Source organism: Chenopodium album, chromosome 15 (genome assembly GCF_948465745.1).
Source record: "Chenopodium album chromosome 15, dcCheAlbu1.1, whole genome shotgun sequence".
In the NCBI taxonomy this organism is placed as follows: domain Eukaryota; kingdom Viridiplantae; phylum Streptophyta; class Magnoliopsida; order Caryophyllales; family Amaranthaceae; genus Chenopodium; species Chenopodium album.
The window spans coordinates 46,434,441-46,454,455 of NC_137848.1; the positions used below are offsets into that span (position 1 = coordinate 46,434,441).

The following is a 20,015-nucleotide window of genomic DNA, read 5'->3' on the forward strand; positions in this document are numbered from 1 at the left end:
CTTTTCTATGAAGGACCTTCTCACGGGGAGGATAATAACGAGATGTGATAGTTTGGGAGATCTTTACCCAGTCACCACCACTCCACCATCCTCATGTCTTGCCTCAACTCTCATGGTTACTTCTCCAACCACGTGGCATAGTCTCTTGGGACACCTTGGAGCTAGTTCTTTAAGTTTTCTTTGGAGTAATAATTTCATTAATTTTAATGAAGAGCATGACTCTAATTTTTGCAATTCTTGTCAATTAGGGAAACATGTTAGACAACCTTTTTATGAATCTACTAGTTTTACTACTTGTGCTTTTGATATTATTCATGCTGATTTATGGACATCTCCAATTTGGAGCTCTAATGGTCATAAATATTATTTGGTTCTTATTGATGATTTCACTCATTTGTATGGACTATACCCTTAACATACAAATCTCAATCCTTTTCCACTTTTGTCAATTTTTCTAAGTATGTGCACACCCAATTTGAGAGGCCCATTAAGGCTTTTCAAAGTGATCATGGCCGAGAATTTGACAATGACCCTTTTAAAAAGCAATGCTTAGATGTTGGAATGGTTTTTAGGTTCTCTTGCCCACACACATCTTCTCAAAATGGAAAGGCCGAGCGTATAATCCGCACCATAAATAATATCAAATGCACTCTCCTATTTCATGCCTCTTTACCACCCTCCTTTTGGGGTTATGCTCTTGAAACTGCAACATACCTTTTAAACATATTGCCAACTAAAACTCTCAAAAACGTAACTCCCACCCATGCTTTGTTTCATAAACAACCTTCGTATGATCACTTAAGGGTGTTTGGGTGTCTTTGTTTCCCTAATCTTTCCTCTACCGCTCCTCATAAACTAGCTCCACGCTCCACACCGTGTGTCTTTTTAGGGTATCCTCCAAATCATCGCGGGTATCGTTGTCTCGATTTAACTTCTAATAAAATCTTTTTTTCTAGACATGTCACCTTTGATGAATATACCTTCCCCTATACCAAGCTGGAGAAATTTCGATTGAAAGACTATGAGTTTTTGGGCCATGATGAAACTTCTTCACTATTGACCCATATTCTCATGCGCCCAAAACCAACCCCACAAACTCCACTACAACAAGCTGGCCCACAGACTCCAATACATCAAGCTAGCCCACAAACTCCCACCAGCTCACAAAACTAACGCAACCCACATTCTCCCACTTCCTCCCTGCGATACAGAACACTTCGCAGGTGGGTTGTGGCTCGTCACTTTCAGCCGCGGTAACCTCGCGGCCTCCCCTGCCCACCCATCTCACGCCTCCCATTGTCACACCTATCGCCACATATACTCCGCCACCTCAGCGTGGTGTCCCACCCATTCAACCTACCACCTCCCTCACCTCGAATAACTCGTAGTCAACAAGGTATATACAAGCCAAACCCGAAATATTGCAACCTTACCGTTCACAACTCAGGACCACCTCCTCATAAATCACCTCTACCAAAGTCATATAAACAAGCTTTAAATGACCCAAATTGGAATGCGGCGATGAATGATGAGTACAGTGCTTTAATTAAAACAGGGACATAGAACTTGGTACCTAGGCCTACGGGGGTGAATATTGTTAATTGTATGTGGCTATTTAAGCACAAGTACAAATCTAATGGTGACCTTGAAAGGCACAAAGCTCGTCTTGTTTGTGATGGCAGATCGCATGAAGTAGGTGTGGATTGTGATGAGACTTTCAGTTCGGTGGTCAAACCGGTGACTATTCGTACTGTTCTCAGCCTAGCTTTGGCTACAAAGTGGTCAATTCATCAATTAGATGTCAAAAATGCATTTTTACATGGTGATCTGTAGGAAACTGTTTGTCGATCGGAGAGCTCCCTCTTATGTCTGCCGACTCAGAAAGGCTCTATATGGTTTGAAACAAGCTCCCACAGCTTGGTACCGGCGATTTGCAAACTTCCTGATTAAATTGGGTTTTGTCATTGCCAAGAGTGACAACTCTCTTTTTGCTTTCCGGTAGGGTGATGATATGACATATTTGCTTCTTTATGTTGATGACATTATTTTAGCTACCTCATCTGATAGGTTGCGTGCAGGGATCATATCTCAGTTACAAACTGAGTTTCCTATGACTGATTTGGGTCTACCGAGTTATTTTTTAGGGATTGCGATGACCCGTACTCCCTCTTATTTGCTGCTTTTACGGGAAAAGTATGCACAGGAGATTTTAGAGCATGCACATATGGGCTCATGTAAACCTGCAGCTACTCCAGTAGACACTAAGTCAAAACTTAGTGCAGATGCAGGACCACCGTTTTGGGATCCTACTTTGTATCACAGTTTAGCAGGTGCTCTTCAGTATCTCACTTTCACCAGGCTAGATATTGCTTATGCGGTGCAGCAGGAGTGTCTTTTTATGCATGATCCCCGAGAACCTCATTATGAGGCATTGAAACGCATTCTGCGTTATGTTCAGGGTACCATTGATCGCATTGTCCTCTACGGCAGGCTACTATTGTTTATTGTGATAATGTCAGTGTTATCTACCTTTCTAGCAACCCGGTACAACACCAACGCACCAAACATGCGGAGATGGATATTCACTTTGTTTGAGAAAAGGTTGCTTTGGGGCAAGTACGGATTCTGCATGTTCCTTCTAGATATCAGTTTGCGGATATTTTCACTAAAGGCCTACCACGAGAATTATTTCTGGATTTTAGGTCCAGTCTTAGCGTACGACCTCCTCCCGCTACGACTGCGGGGGTGTGATAGATATTATATTTATGATAATATTTGTCGCAGATTATGATAGATTTTATGTATATTTTGTATCCTTATCGTACTAGGTTTTCTAACGTGATTAGATTAGTATTGTAAACTCTATATATATTGATCAATGGTACACACTCAAATTTGAGATGTTATATATATATATATATATATATATATATATATATATATATATATATATATATATATATATATATATAAAATTGAAAAAATATTGTGAATGCAAATTAAAGTTTATTAGGGAGCGAGTAATTAATGAACTCACCTCAAAGCAACCCATACAATTTGTAGTTGGACATGCTTGTGCTTGCTTTGACTTGGTCACTTACTAGCCTTTGTTGCTTCTCTAGGCACGAGTATCCATGCATTAGACACCTAACTTACTTGTGTCGCTCCGTGCCACACACCTTTTAAAACACTTGTGTTGCACCTGCACCTTCATTGCCCCTTAGACGATAGTGCGTCGCATGGATCGGTATCAACATTCTCGAATCGTGACACTAGTTCTGATTGACTGAATTGAGCTGAACTGAACTGAATATTTTATGAGAGAAGGAAATTAAGAACTGAACTGAACTGAATTGAAGTGAACTGAACTGAAAATAATTTGAAAAGAACAGGCCCTAAGCCTCTTAGGTTCCAAGATTAACAACTTCTACATTAAATACTTCGCCTTTACACATTTGTGTTGACTTTGATTGTTATGCAAGTATATTATTTTTTAGGTTTATTAATGATAGGGCATGTTCTCTTCAGCTTAATTTCACACTACTAAAATTCGCGGAAATTACGACTGTTTTCTTGCGACTGGCCAAAAAACGGTCGCAATAAATATTATTTACGACCGTTTATTAGCCTGTCGTAAATTTAATTAATTGCGACCGTTTTTTAATAAATTAGGCCGTTGTAACGGTCGTCAAAATTATTAGAATTAATTTTTTTTTAAAGTAATTACGACCGGTCTAAACGGTCGTAGAGACGGTCGTAACATTTTAATTCTTTTTTTTTCGCTGAATCCTAAACTAAAAGAAAGTCGGGCTTTCTTATTTTCAAAGGGGAAGTTTGAAGCAGAGAAGAAAGGGGAAGAGGGAGAACACAAACGACGGTCGCTGCTCCGCCGTTGTTCTCACTGACGACCTGTCTCCGGCCAGCGACGCTACACACAGGTATGCCGTTCTATTAGTTTAGTTAATTAGTTCGAAAACCCTAACTTTGGGTCTCAATTCAACCCCCACGCAGACCACCGTCGCCGGATTCCCCTCCAGGTCGTCTCTCCTTTGCTTTCTGACGATTGTACCAAGGTAAGTCGATGGTATTATTATTTTGTTAAGAATTTTTGTTAATTTGGGAGAAAACCCTAAAATTGGGTCACAAATCAACTTGCAGGCGAAAAGTTGCCGGTTTCCTCCTTCTGTCGTAGCCTCCTCCGTCTTCTGTCGACTGTAATCAGGTAAGTCATGCAATTTTGGGTTTTTTTTTTTAAAATTTTATTTACTGTTTATGGCCTTCTCTCTCTTTCTTTCTTTTGTGGATTGATTAATGAAGTAGTTTATTTATGGAATTGGGTTTGATTCATTTTTTGATTGAATAAGGGTTAATATGGTTATTCTGAAGTCTTATTTGGTTTAATTTGAGTTAAATGGTAACCAATTTTAATTTTTCTGTCATTTATAATTGTTTATATTTTGATGATGAAATACTGAAGTCCATTGGTGTTGTTGTTGATAGACTATGGTGTAGTCTGATGATTAATGTGATTGTGTTAAAATTGAATTGATTTGCTTTGGTGTAATTTGAGTAGAAAGGAACTAATGTCGAAGTAAATTTCAAGTTTGGTTTTAATTAAACTGTTTGTGGTGGCAATTTGATTAGAAAGGGAACCACTATCACATTGAATTGTTTGGATGTAATGAAATTTTTGTCTTAAATCGATTAAATAAGCCATGTAACTTTGTTTGCTTTGAGATTTACTGTTGAATTTGTACATGATCTTATCTAATATGCAAGATTCATAATGACTAGTTAAGAATTAGACATGGTAAATTTCCATTCCAAATAAGCTAGCTTATCGTAGATGTGTATTAATACATGGGTTTATCTCATTGTAATTACTTTAATATCATGCTACATAGTTGAATATTTTCTTTAAATACTATAAATAGCCTTTTCGCCTATTTTTTGGTTAAAAATGGTGAAATTTAACTCTTGTCCTTTTGATTAAAGCTATGTTCTCAGTCTTGACCTTTTGGTTGATTTTTGTTTTGAATTTTTTTTTAATTTCGTTATTTAATCTTACATAGCTAATTGTGAGTCGCAAATTAACCCCCTTTGTAGCTCCATCGTTGCGAGATTCCTCTTCTGCCCGTCCTTCCTCCTTTTTCTGCCTTTTTCCATCGCCCCCACTAGGTAAGTCGGCTGTAGTTATTTATTTTTTTCATTTTAAAATTTTTTATAAATACCCTGCCTAAAAGTGTAACACCACCATATACCAGGAACACCTTCGTCGCCGCCTCTGCTTTTCTGGTCAACTCCTCCGCTGTGTGTTTTTCTTCCCTTATTTATCAACTTCTTTTACTTGTGCAATATGATTCATATTTATGTTATTTGTTATGGAGTTGTGATCTCATGCGTTGGATAATTTTAGTTTGCTATTGATAGCTTGGTGTGTTGTTGGATTTTTTACGCTTTATTGTGCGTAGGCTAGAACTTGGATGTGTTTTGGTTGGAATAGAAATTTATTTTGCTTTATGTCCAATGTAGGACTATTGGATGGTGTGAACTCATGTGTTGGATAATTTTAGTTTTCGTTTTTAAAAAAAAATGAATCTTATTGAATTACAATGGCTTCATTAGAAATATGTATGTTTAAGGGGTTATTATAATCTTGCGAACAATAATTTGTATTATGGTTCTATAAAGTATTTAGTAAATTATTTGTTTTTTCATGAAGGGTTACATGTGTCTTTTTTTTTTAAATATTTTAATATTTTGATTTTTGTTATCAAACTCCCATCTTTGTTAAGTATACAAATCTTATTGCTTCTATTATTTTATTAATGTTACATCAATTTACTTTGAAATGGTATAAATATAATTTTTAAATGAAAGTTATAAATAATTTAATCAATATTGTAAATTATAAATAATAAGTATCTTAGAAAAAATGTTGTAAAAATTATATTTATTTATCAAGTTAGAAGCATGTGACATAATATATGTTTAAATCTCTTAATAAAGAATGTGAAATCAACTTTCCCGTTCAAGTCATGATAAGGACCTTTGGATATGATTTCGATTCTAATTGTATCTTATGCCATTATTGTAATGAATACAAGTTCAGTGTGTATGATTAATGTGATTTGTTTTTCATAGTGTTGTAGATTTTGTAACCATGAAAAGGAAAGAGCGTTGGTGGATGTATGATAGATACGATGGCCGTAATACCCGTAAACTTAGGCAAGAGTTTGTGGATGGTGTTGAACAATTCATACGGTTCTGTGAAGCTCATCCTGAGAGCCCGGGCGTAGATGAAGTAAGATGCCCTTGTCTATTATGTAAGAATAGACGTCTTCATGATGCAAACACAGCAAAACTCCATTTGTTCAAAAAGGGGTTTATACCTGATTACTATGACTGGGTTTCTCATGGTGAAGGGTTTCCTACATCAAGTGTAGAGCAACCAAATACGTACCGTGAGATGGTTCTCGATGCTCTTGGGAGTAATCATGAACCATCAGGTGACGATAGTACTAGTGGTTCAGATGAAGAGCCAAATGCTCAAGCAAAAGCATTTCAAGAGCTTTTAATGGCTGTCGAGCAACCACTGTACGAAGGTAGCTCCATGTCTGTGCTAGAAATGGCATCTCGAATTGTATCTTTGAAATCGGAATACAATTTGCCCCATAGGTGTGTTGATGGGTTTGCATCATTACTAAATGAAGCGATTCCCGACAATAATAAGATGGGAAAAACATTATACGATACAAAGAAGATTCTTAACGGACTTGAGCTTCCGCATGAGAAGATTCACGCATGCCCAAAGGGTTGTATGTTATTTTGGAAAGTTGATGCTGAGTTGGATAAGTGTAGAGTGTGCGATAGGGACAGATACAAGAGGACTTCAAAGGGGTCATTGGTTCCCATAAAAGAACTCATCTATTTTCCCATCACTCCAAGGCTACAACGGTTGTTTGCAACAAAGAACGTTGTGGAGGAAATGACCTGGCATTCCAAAAATCCTAGAGTCCAAGGCACAATGGCGCATCCTAGTGATAGTGAAGCTTGGAAGCACTTGGATAGATCCTTCCCCGATTTTGCATCTGAACCTAGAAATGTGAGACTTGGTATGTGTACTGATGGGTTTGCTCCTAATGGCAAGTTTGGGGGTCAGTACTCATGTTGGCCCGTCATTCTGACCCCTTATAACTTGCCTCCATCGATGTGCATGAAAAAACCATTTATGTTCCTTTCTTTGCTCGTTCCTGGTCCTAAAAATCCGAAGGGGAACTTGGATGTGTATATGCAACCGTTAATTGAAGAATTGAAACAACTGTGGGACGTTGGTGCAACAACTTATGACATTTCACAAAGGAAAAACTTCAATTTGCGTGCAGCAATCTTGTGGACTATAAGTGATTTCCCAGCCTATGGTATGCTTTCTGGATGGGCAACAGCCGGTAAAAAAGCTTGTCCATATTGCTTGGACAAATCAAAAGCTTTTTGGCTTGAACATGGTGGTAAAATGTCATGGTTTGATTGTCACCGCCAATTTCTTCCTCCCGAACATCCTTTTAGAAACAACAAAATTTCTTTTTGTAAGAATAAGGTTGAAAAGGGGACACCGCCACACATAATGTCCGGCGACGAGCTATGGCAACAAGTTCAACACTTGGCTAAGGCAACAGATGGACCTGAAGCACTCGCAAGCTTGAAAAAGAAGAAACTAGGGTGGTTTAAACAAAGTATTCTTCGGGAGCTACCGTACTGGAAGACTCTTCTCCTCCGCCACAACCTCGATGTCATGCATATTGAAAAGAATTTCTTTGACCAGCTAATTCACACAGTGATGGATGTGAGAAAACATACTTCAGACACAGTTGCAGCTAGATATGACATTGCCAAATATTGCAAACGACCACAACTACATGTGACGGAGGATGCGAGAGGGAAAGACACTTTGCCGAAAGCCCCATTCTCACTAGACAAGGCTCAAAAGAAAGTGTTATGCAAGTGGGTAAAGAACTTAAAATTTCCCGATGGTTATGCTTCTAATTTGAGTAGATGTGTAGATTTACAATCATGTAAGCTTCATGGTTTAAAGAGCCACGATTGTCATGTCTTCATGGAGAGGTTGTTGCCGGTTGCTTTTAAGGAATTGCTCCCGGTCCATGTTTAGAAAGCTATTACAGAGATTAGTCTTTTCTTTCGTGACCTTTGTTGTTCCACCATCAAATTGAGTGATATGGAAAGATTGGAACACAACATTGCAGAAATTCTTTGTAAGCTGGAGAAGATATTTCCACCGGCGTTCTTCAACTCTATGGAACACTTACCAGTTCACCTGCCTTATGAAGCTAGGTTATGTGGTCCTGTCCAATATCGTTGGATGTATCCATTTGAAAGGTTTTAACTCCTACAAACTCATAGTTTCCATTTTTGTTTATACACCTATAGTAGTTTGCATAACATATAACTTAATCAATTTTATAAATTTTAGGTTCCTTAATCATTTGAAACGTAAAATTGGCAATAAGGCTCGTGTTGAAGGTTCAATCTGCAATGCATATCTAACGGAAGAGATAGGGTACTTTTGCTCTAACTACTTCCAACAAGGAGTGGATACTAAAACACGTGACTTAGGTCGTAATGTTCATGATGAAGTTGACAGCACTTTGGATGATAGTGTTCCGAAACTGTTTAGGGTTGATCAAGGACATGCTTCTACAGGTGGAGTGTGCCGCTTTTTGGATGAGAAAGAATTACAACGTGCTCATTTGTATGTTTTGGGAAATAGCGGCATTCTGGAACCATATGAGAGGTATTACATTTGTATTTATCACACTCACTAAGATTTCATTGAATGTGCAACGTATCCAATGTCATTCACCATCATTAATACTCTTTCTCTGGTTATATGGAATGGAAGGGAGTTTGAGGACCACATTGTTCTAATGCAACCCACTATTCGCAAAGAAGATGTGTGGATTAAACATGAAGCTGAATTCCTCGAGTGGTTTAGGTTGAAAGTGAGTGTGTTACGCATTTGACATCAACACGTTCTTTTTCTTGCTATAACTTCAGGACTCATATCAATTTAACATAATTATGCCATATGAGCAGGTGATTCAAGACAAGCCAAATGATGAAATATTGTTTGCTTTAGCAATGGGTCCATCTAAGCGAGTGCGTACTTGGAACCAATTCTATGTGAACGGATACAAATTCCAAACTTATGGCCATGGAAAACAGAAGTCAACGATGAATTATGGAGTGAGTGTATCCAATGAAGATGGTGGAGATTATTTTGGTATTTTAGAGGATATCATCGAGTTGGAGTTCACTGGTGCCCTACGTACTTATAAGACTATTCTCTTCAAGTGCAGTTGGATGGACTCTACTAGGGGTATGAACATTGACCAATACAAGCTTATAGAAGTCAATCATACCAAAAAATACCCCAAGTACGACCCATTTGTACTTTCTTACCAAGCTAACCAAGTCTACTACGCACCTTATCCAAGTCTGAAAAGAGATAAGGTTCAATGGTGGGCAGTGTTCAAGACAAAGGCGAGGTCAGTTGTTGATGCACCAGTTGCCGAAGACTTTCTACAAGAAACCACTGCTGACATTCCTACTCTTTGTGCTCCGGATGACATTCCAGACTACGAAGGTGATGAAGATGGATTAGGAGATTCGGATACTGATGATGAAGTCCTCCCCGATGCCCCTCCAGATGAGTCCACTTTCGAATCTACTGATAGTGAGAACGAGGATGAGGATGATGGATTTTGGGATGACGATAGTGATGATGATCTTAGTGCTGATGGGGAGGGTGATTCAACTGAGATTTAGGAGATTGATTGTAACCTTGTTTTAACTTTTTAATTATTTAATCTTAATGGATTTCAATTTATTTTAAAAGACCATCCAGGTTTTAATTTGATATACTTGTGTATTATTGATATTGTGCAAAGCCAAGGTTATGTGTGATGTTACCTTATAGATCGCGATAACATGACTATATGATTTTTAATGATGTGCATAATGTTTTTCTTACTATAGGTTGTCATGGTTGGTGGCGGTCGTCGGATTTTGGGACATGTCACCCCGAGAGAATTGTTTCCATCGACAAGCCATGCAAATACGGAAACTTCTCCAGAAGTTACCCCAGAGTCACGTGTAGATGGTACTGGGACATCTACTCAGGTTCCTGAGACGCAAGACGATGACTCTACCATGGGTGAGGTAGCTACCCCCGTTGCGAGAAGGACTTTGCACCCTACATGGTTATGGTAAGTTAATCATGGTTAGCTTAATTTGCATTCGAATTTGATCAATGTTGGTTAGATTTGTATTTTATGTATGTAATGACTTCATTTGTTTGCTTATTGGTACTAAGGTTCGATGATAACACCGTGAGCACCTCCATTACAGAGATTTTTCAAGCACATTGGCGCAAACCATGGCTTAACTATGATGAGGCTGACAAGGGTACTAAGACCCATTCGTGGAACCAGTTTACGGTATTATATAACCCCCAAGTTTAATTTACTTATCTAACTTTGGTGTGTGTTGGTTACTTATTACAATAAATTATTAATCATAATATTTTTGTTGTTTCTTAAAAAAATTTGCAGAAACTATACCTTTGGAATGCTGATCTTGACACCCTTGTGAAGAAGGAGTATGAAAAGAAGGCACATAAGAGGTTGAAAGAGATGGCATACAATGCTTCTGTCAGAAACAAGTCAGTTCCAAAATGGATGGGGCAGACTACGTTTCAGCAAATGATGGAGAAAAGAAAGGAGAAGGATTTTCAGGAGAGGTCAGAAAAAGCTAAGAAGAACAGGAGGGGCGGCTCCCTGACTAATCCAATTGAGCCGTCGCACTTCCAAGGTTCTATCTCTGCATCAAAGCATGCAAAGAAAATGGTAATACTTAATGGTATATAATGATAAATTTAAGTAGTTACATACATTAAGCATTAAAAGAGTTATTTGATTTGTGCAGGCTCAGAAAGCCGGTGGAGTGCTTTCAAGTGCCCCTGAGGTCTTCCTAAAGACCCATTTCAAGGAAGTTCCTGGAAAAGGAAAAGTTGCGGCTAACAAGAGGGCACAAGAAATCTCGGTAACACATCTAACTTTGGAAACTAATGAAATAATTTTTTTAAGAAGAAAGCAAAACATAATCACCTTTACTTGTATATGCATGAAAATGTCTATGATTAAGCAATTTGAACCTATAAACAAGTTTAATATGCTAAATATGAGATGTTTGATTGATAAAATCTTAGTTTATATCAAAAACAAAGAAAATGGGTAAGTTAGAAGGTCATTTAAGCCATTTTAGCCTAGTTATGACCCTATAGCCTTGTATATGCATGGAAATGTCTATGATTAAGCAATTTGAACCTATAAACATGTTTAATATGCTGAATATGAGATGTTTGATTGATAAAATCTTAGTTTATATCAAAAACAAAGAAAATGGGTAAGTTAGAAGGTCATTTAAGCCATTTTAGCCTAGTTATGACCCTATAGCCTTGTATATGCATGGAAATGTCTATGATTAAGCAATTTGAACCTATAAACATGTTTAATATGCTGAATATGAGATGTTTGATTGATAAAATCTTAGTTTATATCAAAAACAAAGAAAATGGGTAAGTTAGAAGGTCATTTAAGCCATTTTAGCCTAGTTATGACCCTATAGCCTTGTATATGCATGGAAATGTCTATGATTAAGCAATTTGAACCTATAAACATATTTAATATGCTGAATATGAGATGTTTGATTGATAAAATCTTAGTTTATATCAAAAACAAAGAAAATGGGTAAGTTAGAAGGTCATTTAAGCCATTTTAGCCTAGTTACGACCCTATAGTCTTGTATATGCATGGAAATGTCTATGATTAATCAATTTGAACCTATAAACATGTTTAATATGCTGAATATGAGATGTTTGATTGATAAAATCTTAGTTTATATCAAAAACAAAGAAAATGGGTAAGTTAGAAGGTCATTTTAGCCATTTTAGCCTAATTATGACCCTATAGCCTTGTATATGCATGGAAATGTCTATGATTAAGCAATTTGAACCTATAAACATTTTAATATGCTGAATATGAGATGTTTGATTGATAAAATCTTAGTTTATATCAAAAACAAAGAAAATGGGTAAGTTAGAAGGTCATTTAAGCCATTTTAGCCTTGTTATGACCCTATAGCCTTGTATATGCATGGAAATGTCTATGATTAATCAATTTGAACCTATAAACATGTTTAATATGCTGAATTTGAGATGTTTGATTGATAAAATCTTAGTTTATATCAAAAACAAAGAAAATGGGTAAGTTAGAAGGTCATTTAAGCCATTTTAGCCTAGTTATGACCCTATAACCTTGTATATGCATGGAAATGTCTATGATTAAGCAATTTGAACCTATAAACATGTTTAATATGCTGAATATGATTTGTCTTGATTACAGGATGCCTACCAAAAGAAGCTTGACGAGTCTTCCACTCAAGGGTCACAACCGGACTCTAACCAGCTATACTGGGAGGTTGTTGGTGGTAGGAAAAAGGGTGTAGTGAAGGGCCTAGGTGCAAGCGCTAGTTTGTTTTACAGCCCCTCTTCTGAGAAAAGCTCGCAATCGTACAATCCTTCTATAGCTTCACAGTTGGAGGAACGTGTGCAAGCCGAGGTTGCTGAGCGAATAGAGGAGGCGAAAGTGCAGATGCAAACACAGATGGAGGCACAGTTTGCTACGCAGTTGCAGGAAGCATTGAAGAAGGAGCGGGAGGAGGCGGCAATTGAGAGTAAGCGAATGATGGAGACGATGTTGCAGAACTTGTTCTCTAACTGTTCAGGTTGTCCTTCATTTCAGCTTCGTAGGGAAGATGACCCGGACATGAGTGGTGGTGGGGTTGGTCAACACACTCCAGTGTCGTAGTTTATTTTTTCATATAGCTCTTAGTTTAGTATTATTCATATAGGCCTTAGCTTTTTTTTGGGGATATAGGCCTTAGCTTTTTTTTGGGGATATAGGCCTTAGCTTTTTTTTGGGGGGAACATAGTCCTTAACTTAGTATTATATTGTGCATATTGGCCTTATCTATTTTTGAAAGAACATAGGCCATTATTAATTCATATAGGCCTAACTTAGTTTTTTGTTTACCTTATAAAACTATTACTAACTAATTACTATTATTATTAACTTGAGCATTGTTATTGTAAATATTGTTCAAAGTTGGACTTATTAGTATGAATTATGCGTTTTAATTTAATTATTTTTAAATTTATGAAATATAAAAACAGGTTATAGGTTCAGGTTAGGATGGCAACGTAAAATCAAATGGTAATAAAATTATAATTTTTGATGGTAATAAAAACAGGTTATAGGTTAAGCTTCCCTCTATTTGCGACGGTTAGGGCCTGTCGCAAATACCTAAAATTGCGATCGTCATACGCCTGTCGCAAATACCTAAAATTGCGACCGTCATACGCCTGTCGCAATTACCTAAAATTGCGACCGTCATACGCCTGTCGCAATACCTAAAATTGCGACCGTCATACGCCTGTCGCAAATACCTAAAATTGCGACCGTCATACGCCTGTCGCAAATACCTAAAATTGCGACCGTCATACGCCTGTCGCAATTACCTAAAATTGCGACCGTCATACGCCTGTCGCAATACCTAAAATTGCGACCGTCATACGCCTGTCGCAAATACGTAAAATTGCGACCGTCTTACACCTGTCGCAAATATCAGAAATTTGCGACCGTCAGAAACCTGTCGCAATATTATAAAATTGCGACAGCTAACTAAACAGTCGTTGAAAATACAAAAAACGGTCGCAAAAATAATTGCGACCGCCATATTGTCGCAAATTTGTTTTTTTGCGACTATCAAAATAACGACTGGCGTCTTGCGACCGTTGACTGTCGCAATTTCTGTTTACGACCGTTTTTCCACATATTTGCGACCGTTTGTGGCGGTCGCAAAAACACGTTTTTTTAGTACTGTCAATTCAGTTCAATTCAGCTCCAATCTGTTCAGTTCCTAATTTCCTTCTCTCATAAAATATTTAGTTTAGTTTAGTTTAGTTCAGCTTCAATCAGTTTAGTTCAGTTCATTTCAGTAAATCAGAACAGGTCCTTAGTTGTATCCTAGTATGAAGGCTCTATAAGAGGAAAATTCACATTCATTGTAGCATAAATTAATTTTTTTTTGAAAGATAATATAATTCATATTTTATTTATAAGTAATGCCTCATCTATCGTTTTTAAGTGTAATATGTTTTAAAACCGGTCATTCTTTATTTATTTTCATAATATTTATTTCTTTCTCCTACATCTCTTACTTTTAAATACAAAAAGTAATTTACTTATCCATTCACTTTTCCTCTCTATATACTTCCTCTGTTTCTTTTTAGTTGTTACACTTTTCTATTTTGGAAATTTTTAATTAATTGCAACACTTTTGATTTTTTACATTCCTTTCTCTCTGTCTCTCTCCTACCCACATGGGTCCATCTTATTTTTCTCTCTATCTCTCCCTTCTTAAAAAACTGTCTAGGAGACCGTGAAAATAAAAGTGTAGCAACTAAAAAAAACGGAGGAAATATAATTTTTAACTCCCTTACAAGCTACACTTACGTATTATTTATTGTCAATAATCAAACTATTGTACTTACAAAATTGAAATAGATAGTAATATATGTCCAAGTCTTCTATGGTGAATGTATGTATATCCCATTGACGACTTAACCACATTAATCCTATTTTCTCTTCAATTTTGTCTCATATTTATAGCTGACAATATTGTCCAACAAATAAATTAATATACCCTAGTTCCTAAAGTTATTGAATTTTGATATCATGGCAAAGGTAGATGTTGCGAGTTTGTGACTAGGTATCCAATGGGGTTGTAATGGTGGCCTTAGGTAGTTGGATTGGTCCAAGGTGTTGCTAAGGATCAAGAGGAGGAAAAAAAAAACAAATATAGCGATTTATCATAGCAAAAATCATAGTTCACTTATTTAAAAAAAAAAGTTACAATGCATCGGATTTTAAATTGAGATGGATGACTTTTCAACTATTTGTTTCATGAATGTCGTGATGTCAATACTTCTACCATTAAATTGTATTGTACTATTTGCATATTTCTGCTGTTTAGACACCAATTTTAGCAAATTCTCAAATTCCTTTTTAATTTGATACTAGTAAATTTAAACTTCACTATCATTATGAATATCATGCTTTCGCTTGTGATTGCTTTTTATTACAAAGAATGAATACTTTATCTTTAAAATTGTATTTTGTGAACCACAAAAACGGTCCTTGAGAATTTACCAAAAATGCCAAATTGTACAAATTGAATTTTCAAAAACCTTACAAAATTGCCAGGAACACACATGCAAAATGGACCTACAAAACTTGTGAACACAAGCTGTAAAACCAACATAAACAGATAAAAACACTCTAACACGGCCGTTAAGTTGCCGACATCACCGTTTAATTGTGACGTTACATTTTTAACCCCACTACCACACGTGTCACATTCTCATTGCTCCTAATCTGTAAATTGGCTGTCTCTGCACGTGCTTCTCGCAACCTATTTGAAACCATCACCACATATATAGCCGTTGTCTTTAAAAAACAATTTTTTTTTTATTTATGTTTTTATTAAATTATGTCATTTTCTTTACAACGTGGCAGTCATTTTACCAAACGTTAAAGTGGTCCCCACATCCCTTAAATCTCGTCTTTAAATAGTCCAACATAATTTGTGTAATTCCACAACTAAAAAAAATCTCCCTCTAAAATTGATTGTAGCATATTCTACAATACTATTGTGCTCTAAAAACAAACTTTGTTTCCTTTCCATAACTAAAAAAGAATGGCAAACAAATTCACGGCGTTGATTATGTTGTTCGTTGTTGCAGCTATTGCTGTGGCCGTCAACGGGCAAATGAGTGAAATGGATGGAATGGCGCCTATGATGGCGCCAACACCTGCACCAGCCTCAGCCGGGTTCTCTTTGGCTATTTCTCCGGTTGTTGTGGCCTTCTCTATTTTCCTCGCTATGTTTTTGAGGCACTAAATTTTATTTTTTTTGGTTACAATTATAACTAGTGTACGTATGTATGTATCAATTTGGTTCAATTTGTAGCTAGGAGTGTTTTGTTACTCCAGTTAAGATTGACGATTCTTTTCCACTATGGCACTATGATTGTACTAGTACTCGGTACTACACTACTACATATATGTGTTGATATTATTATACGTATAATATTTTCGGCACGTATCATTCTTTAATTCTTTGTTTTATTTTACTCGTCCGAATAGTGAAATTGTTCGTTCTCCGTTTTGTAGTCCTCTTATTTCTTATCTCTCTAGCAATTGTGTATAATATTATAAGATCCTTTGTGTTATTGTTTAGAAACAACTTATGAACGGCTATAAGCTAAGCAATTTGTTTATAAAAGTTTTGACATGTCTCAAGATGAAATTAAATCTCATTTACAGACTACTTGCCAGTTGCCACAATGTATACAAATAATGTAAGAGTAGGCTAATCTTGAACTTTTAGTGCCAATGATAAATTAATAACATTATCATTCTCCTATAAAAAACCAAATGATTAAACTGCCCATTGTGAGAATCTGTTGATTTTTTAAGGAGTATGGTTAATACATTGATATATTTAGGGCATGTTTTAATTTACTAAACTGAGTTGAGTCGAGCTGAATTGAACTGAATTAAACTGAACTAAATATTTTATGAGAGAAGTAATTAGAAACTGAACTGAGTTGAGCTAATTGGAGCTAAACTGAACTGAACTAAATTGCAAATAAGTCGAAGAAAACAGACCCTTATTTATATTCTTGCATACATATTTACTTTATAATTATTATCCATTTGTTTTGACAAGACATATAATACCTGTATCAGTTGCTAGAATTTGCTGAAAACGGGAGACAAATTTAAGCCCATTAGGTTCATGGACGACTACCTCGTGTATTTGTAAAAAGGATCCGTCTTTGGCCCATATCGTATGTGTATCACAAGATATTTTTTTTTTTTGTCAAAGGTTTGTTATATTAAACCAATAAACCTTCTTTTTAATAAAGGTTGTCATACAAATTTCTATAAGAAAAACTAGATGAATGAAACACATTGACAATGCTACATTTTGATTTGTAGGGCCATTTGAGTATTTGATCCCAATTGATATTTTTCTTACCTATTGAAATTTGCCAATTGAACCTAATGCAACTTTATCAATTCTATTATGACCCTACAAAATATTACTTCGTAGTTCTGAACACGCTAAAATAACAGCTAACATGTATAGATAAATAAAGAAAGTGTAGAGACAATCTAAGTATATTAACATGTAAAGCATCGAATCCCCAAAAAAAAAAAAAAAAAAATAAAGGTAATGAACTTAAAGCAAATATTATGTCAAACTTTATATGTAAATGAGTATACACTCTTTGCTCATTAATCATTTCTTTCACTTTGAATTACTCTTGATGTCATTGCCATAAATCTTATGGATTAACAAATTTTGTTAACTTTCAAATCAAGCATAGCCGATTAAATGAACCAATTGTGCAATATTAGGTCATGAAAGATTGAAGTATTTTATACGCACCCAGATGTATCGTGTACCCAATTAACTCAAAACTAATTTTTACTCTTCATTTGATAATTGAATGAAAACAATCATTAAAATGATAATAAAATACTCATGGGTATACCGTGCACCCAAATGTATACAACAATCTCTCATCAAAGATGAGAATTATTCTATCCCTACCAAATATCTATATGTATGTGGCAGAAATTATAATACCAATGATTTTTTTTTATTTTTATTTTTTGAGGAAATGATACCAATAAACTTAGAATCATCAGTAATATTGCTCTTTCTCCAGTTTATAGAGTTTATACGTAGTTGAAAAGACTTTCCAATTTTGCCTTTTTTTTTTTGGTTTGTTTTAAATGGTCCGAGGGAATTCTTTCTCTCAAGAAAAGGGAGGGATGAACAACACTGCATTTTTTTTAGCAAAACGATAAGAAATGATTTAATGCTAAATCGATGATCGTTACAATTGCTGTCATTGGATCTTTTATTTATTTATTTTACTTTTTGAAAATTTAAAATTCAAATTACTTACTGCAATCAATGATTTGAGTTGAGTTTTGTTACCACTGAGATGAAGATTAATTTTTTTTCCAAATTTTTAACTATAAAAGGGTAACAATATGTTTAACTCTTAAAGATGGATTCATATCTTGCTACATTGTTATTTACATGAGAATGTATGACAAAACTCGTCAAAAATAAATAAATAAATAAATAAAAATAAAAATGTATGACAAAATCAAACATTGTCTAAAGTCATTACTCCCTTCGTTTCTTTTTTAGTCTCATTTAGAATCTTTTGTCTATTAAGAATTAACCCATGTTCACCTCACCTTAAAAAAATAATATTGTAAAAAAAATTAGTTTAGTAAAAATAATTTCACTTTAATACAATTAGTAACTTTAAAGAAAAAATATAACAAAAAATTAGCAAAAATAATTTCAGTTCAGCAAAAATAATTACAGTTTAGTAAAATTAATTTAAATTCAGAAAAATAATTTAAGTTCAGCAAAAAAATTCCAGTTCATCATAAATTTCTCTCTCTATATAAGAACAAAGTACATTATCAATGTCTAATTTTTATAATTTTTGCTAGTGTGAAAATAAAGAAATTTGCAATAAAAAATTTGCTTAGTTATATGTAAATGTGACTAATATTATGTAAAAAAGGGAGTTTTATTATATCAAATTTGAATGTCCACTATCTCTCGTTAGCAAGATTTAAGAAAAATAGATTAAATAAAAAAGCTTCAAATAAGTTTAAGTAAAAAAAAATTGTCAAACAATCAAATAAAGTAATTATAATCATAAATAAGATACAAGTAATAAAGAAACAAGATCACGCGTTACATTATGTATTCACATCAAAAAAATTAAAATTACAAAATTATCCCTCTATTTACCAATTTAATATTCCTAACTATTTCCAAAACCCTATTTACTCATTTCCCAAACCCTCTTCCATCTACTCCTACTATATAAAAACCCCTTCCTTAGTGCATCACTTCTCACTTCCCTCACACAAACATTGTAAAGTTCATTTCATTCACATTACATCAATATCCAATGGCACAATTTAGCAAATCATTAGTGTTGATCACCTTCGCTTTCCTCGCCATGGTGGTGATGGCCTCCACGGAGGCCATCACCACAATCGGCATCATGATAATGCCCCTGCGCCTGCCCCAGCAAATATCCATCATGGGCACAGCCCCGCGCCTGCACCGGCTAGTATCCATCACTTGAACACTCCATCGCCTGCTCCTGCGCCTACCCCGGAACACGCTGGTGCCGCTTCGACGTCTCTTCCCGGTGTTCTCCTAGGTGGTTTATCTTTTATGGCTGTCTCTTTCCTTTATTGGTGTTGAATTTTCTGGTAGATTTTGCTTGTCATGCATGAGATAGGTTTAATGTTTGTAATGACTGGTACTATCTATTCTAAATAAATTTTGAATTTTAATCATGTTTTTTTTTTTTTTTTTTTTTTTTTGGTTCCCAATTTGTCTTTTGTCATGTTGTTTTCTGTTGTGATTGACTGATTGTAATTTCGGAAATGGAATTGTGTGTTGGTACAACCTAAGACTTGAGATTAAATTCCGTCTTGTCTGTTTTGCTTTCTCGATTCACAAAAGTAAGGTTAATTAGATAATCATAGTTTTTAAAAAAACTGGTCTATGATTATGAAGAATCAAGGAAGCGTTGTTTCACAAAATTATTCTTTTATGTGCAAATGGTAAATAAGATTGGAGGAAGTATAATATTTTCTCGGTTCTATGAAATTTTGATATTAAAACAATAAGTTTCTCTAATCAAATTTAGTAGCTTTGCTTATGATCGGCGCAAATCTCGCTTTGGTCATTAATAT

At 35.4% G+C, this 20,015-nt stretch overlaps 1 protein-coding gene and 1 long non-coding RNA gene across 2 annotated transcripts; both read left to right on the top strand.

Annotated features, from left to right (window-relative positions):
* Nucleotides 1–3,878: 3,878 nt before the first annotated feature.
* On the top strand, nt 3,879–6,216 carry LOC145582356 (uncharacterized). Its single transcript, XR_014099863.1, has 6 exons — nt 3,879–3,938; nt 4,012–4,073; nt 4,159–4,222; nt 5,107–5,178; nt 5,265–5,310; nt 6,145–6,216. It is a non-coding gene; the product is annotated as an uncharacterized LOC145582356 (long non-coding RNA).
* Nucleotides 6,217–6,469: 253 nt separating this feature from the next.
* On the top strand, nt 6,470–8,167 carry LOC145581294 (uncharacterized). Its single transcript, XM_081638325.1, has one exon. It carries the CDS (start codon nt 6,470–6,472, stop codon nt 8,165–8,167), a length of 1,698 nt encoding a protein of 565 aa, XP_081494451.1.
* The last annotated feature ends 11,848 nt before the right edge of the window (nt 8,168–20,015 follow it).

What these genes read in the sequence shown, in the direction of transcription:
- LOC145581294 (XM_081638325.1), top strand. Translation starts at nt 6,470, where the DNA reads ATGGTTCTCGATGCTCTTGGGAGTAATCATGAACCATCAGGTGACGAT.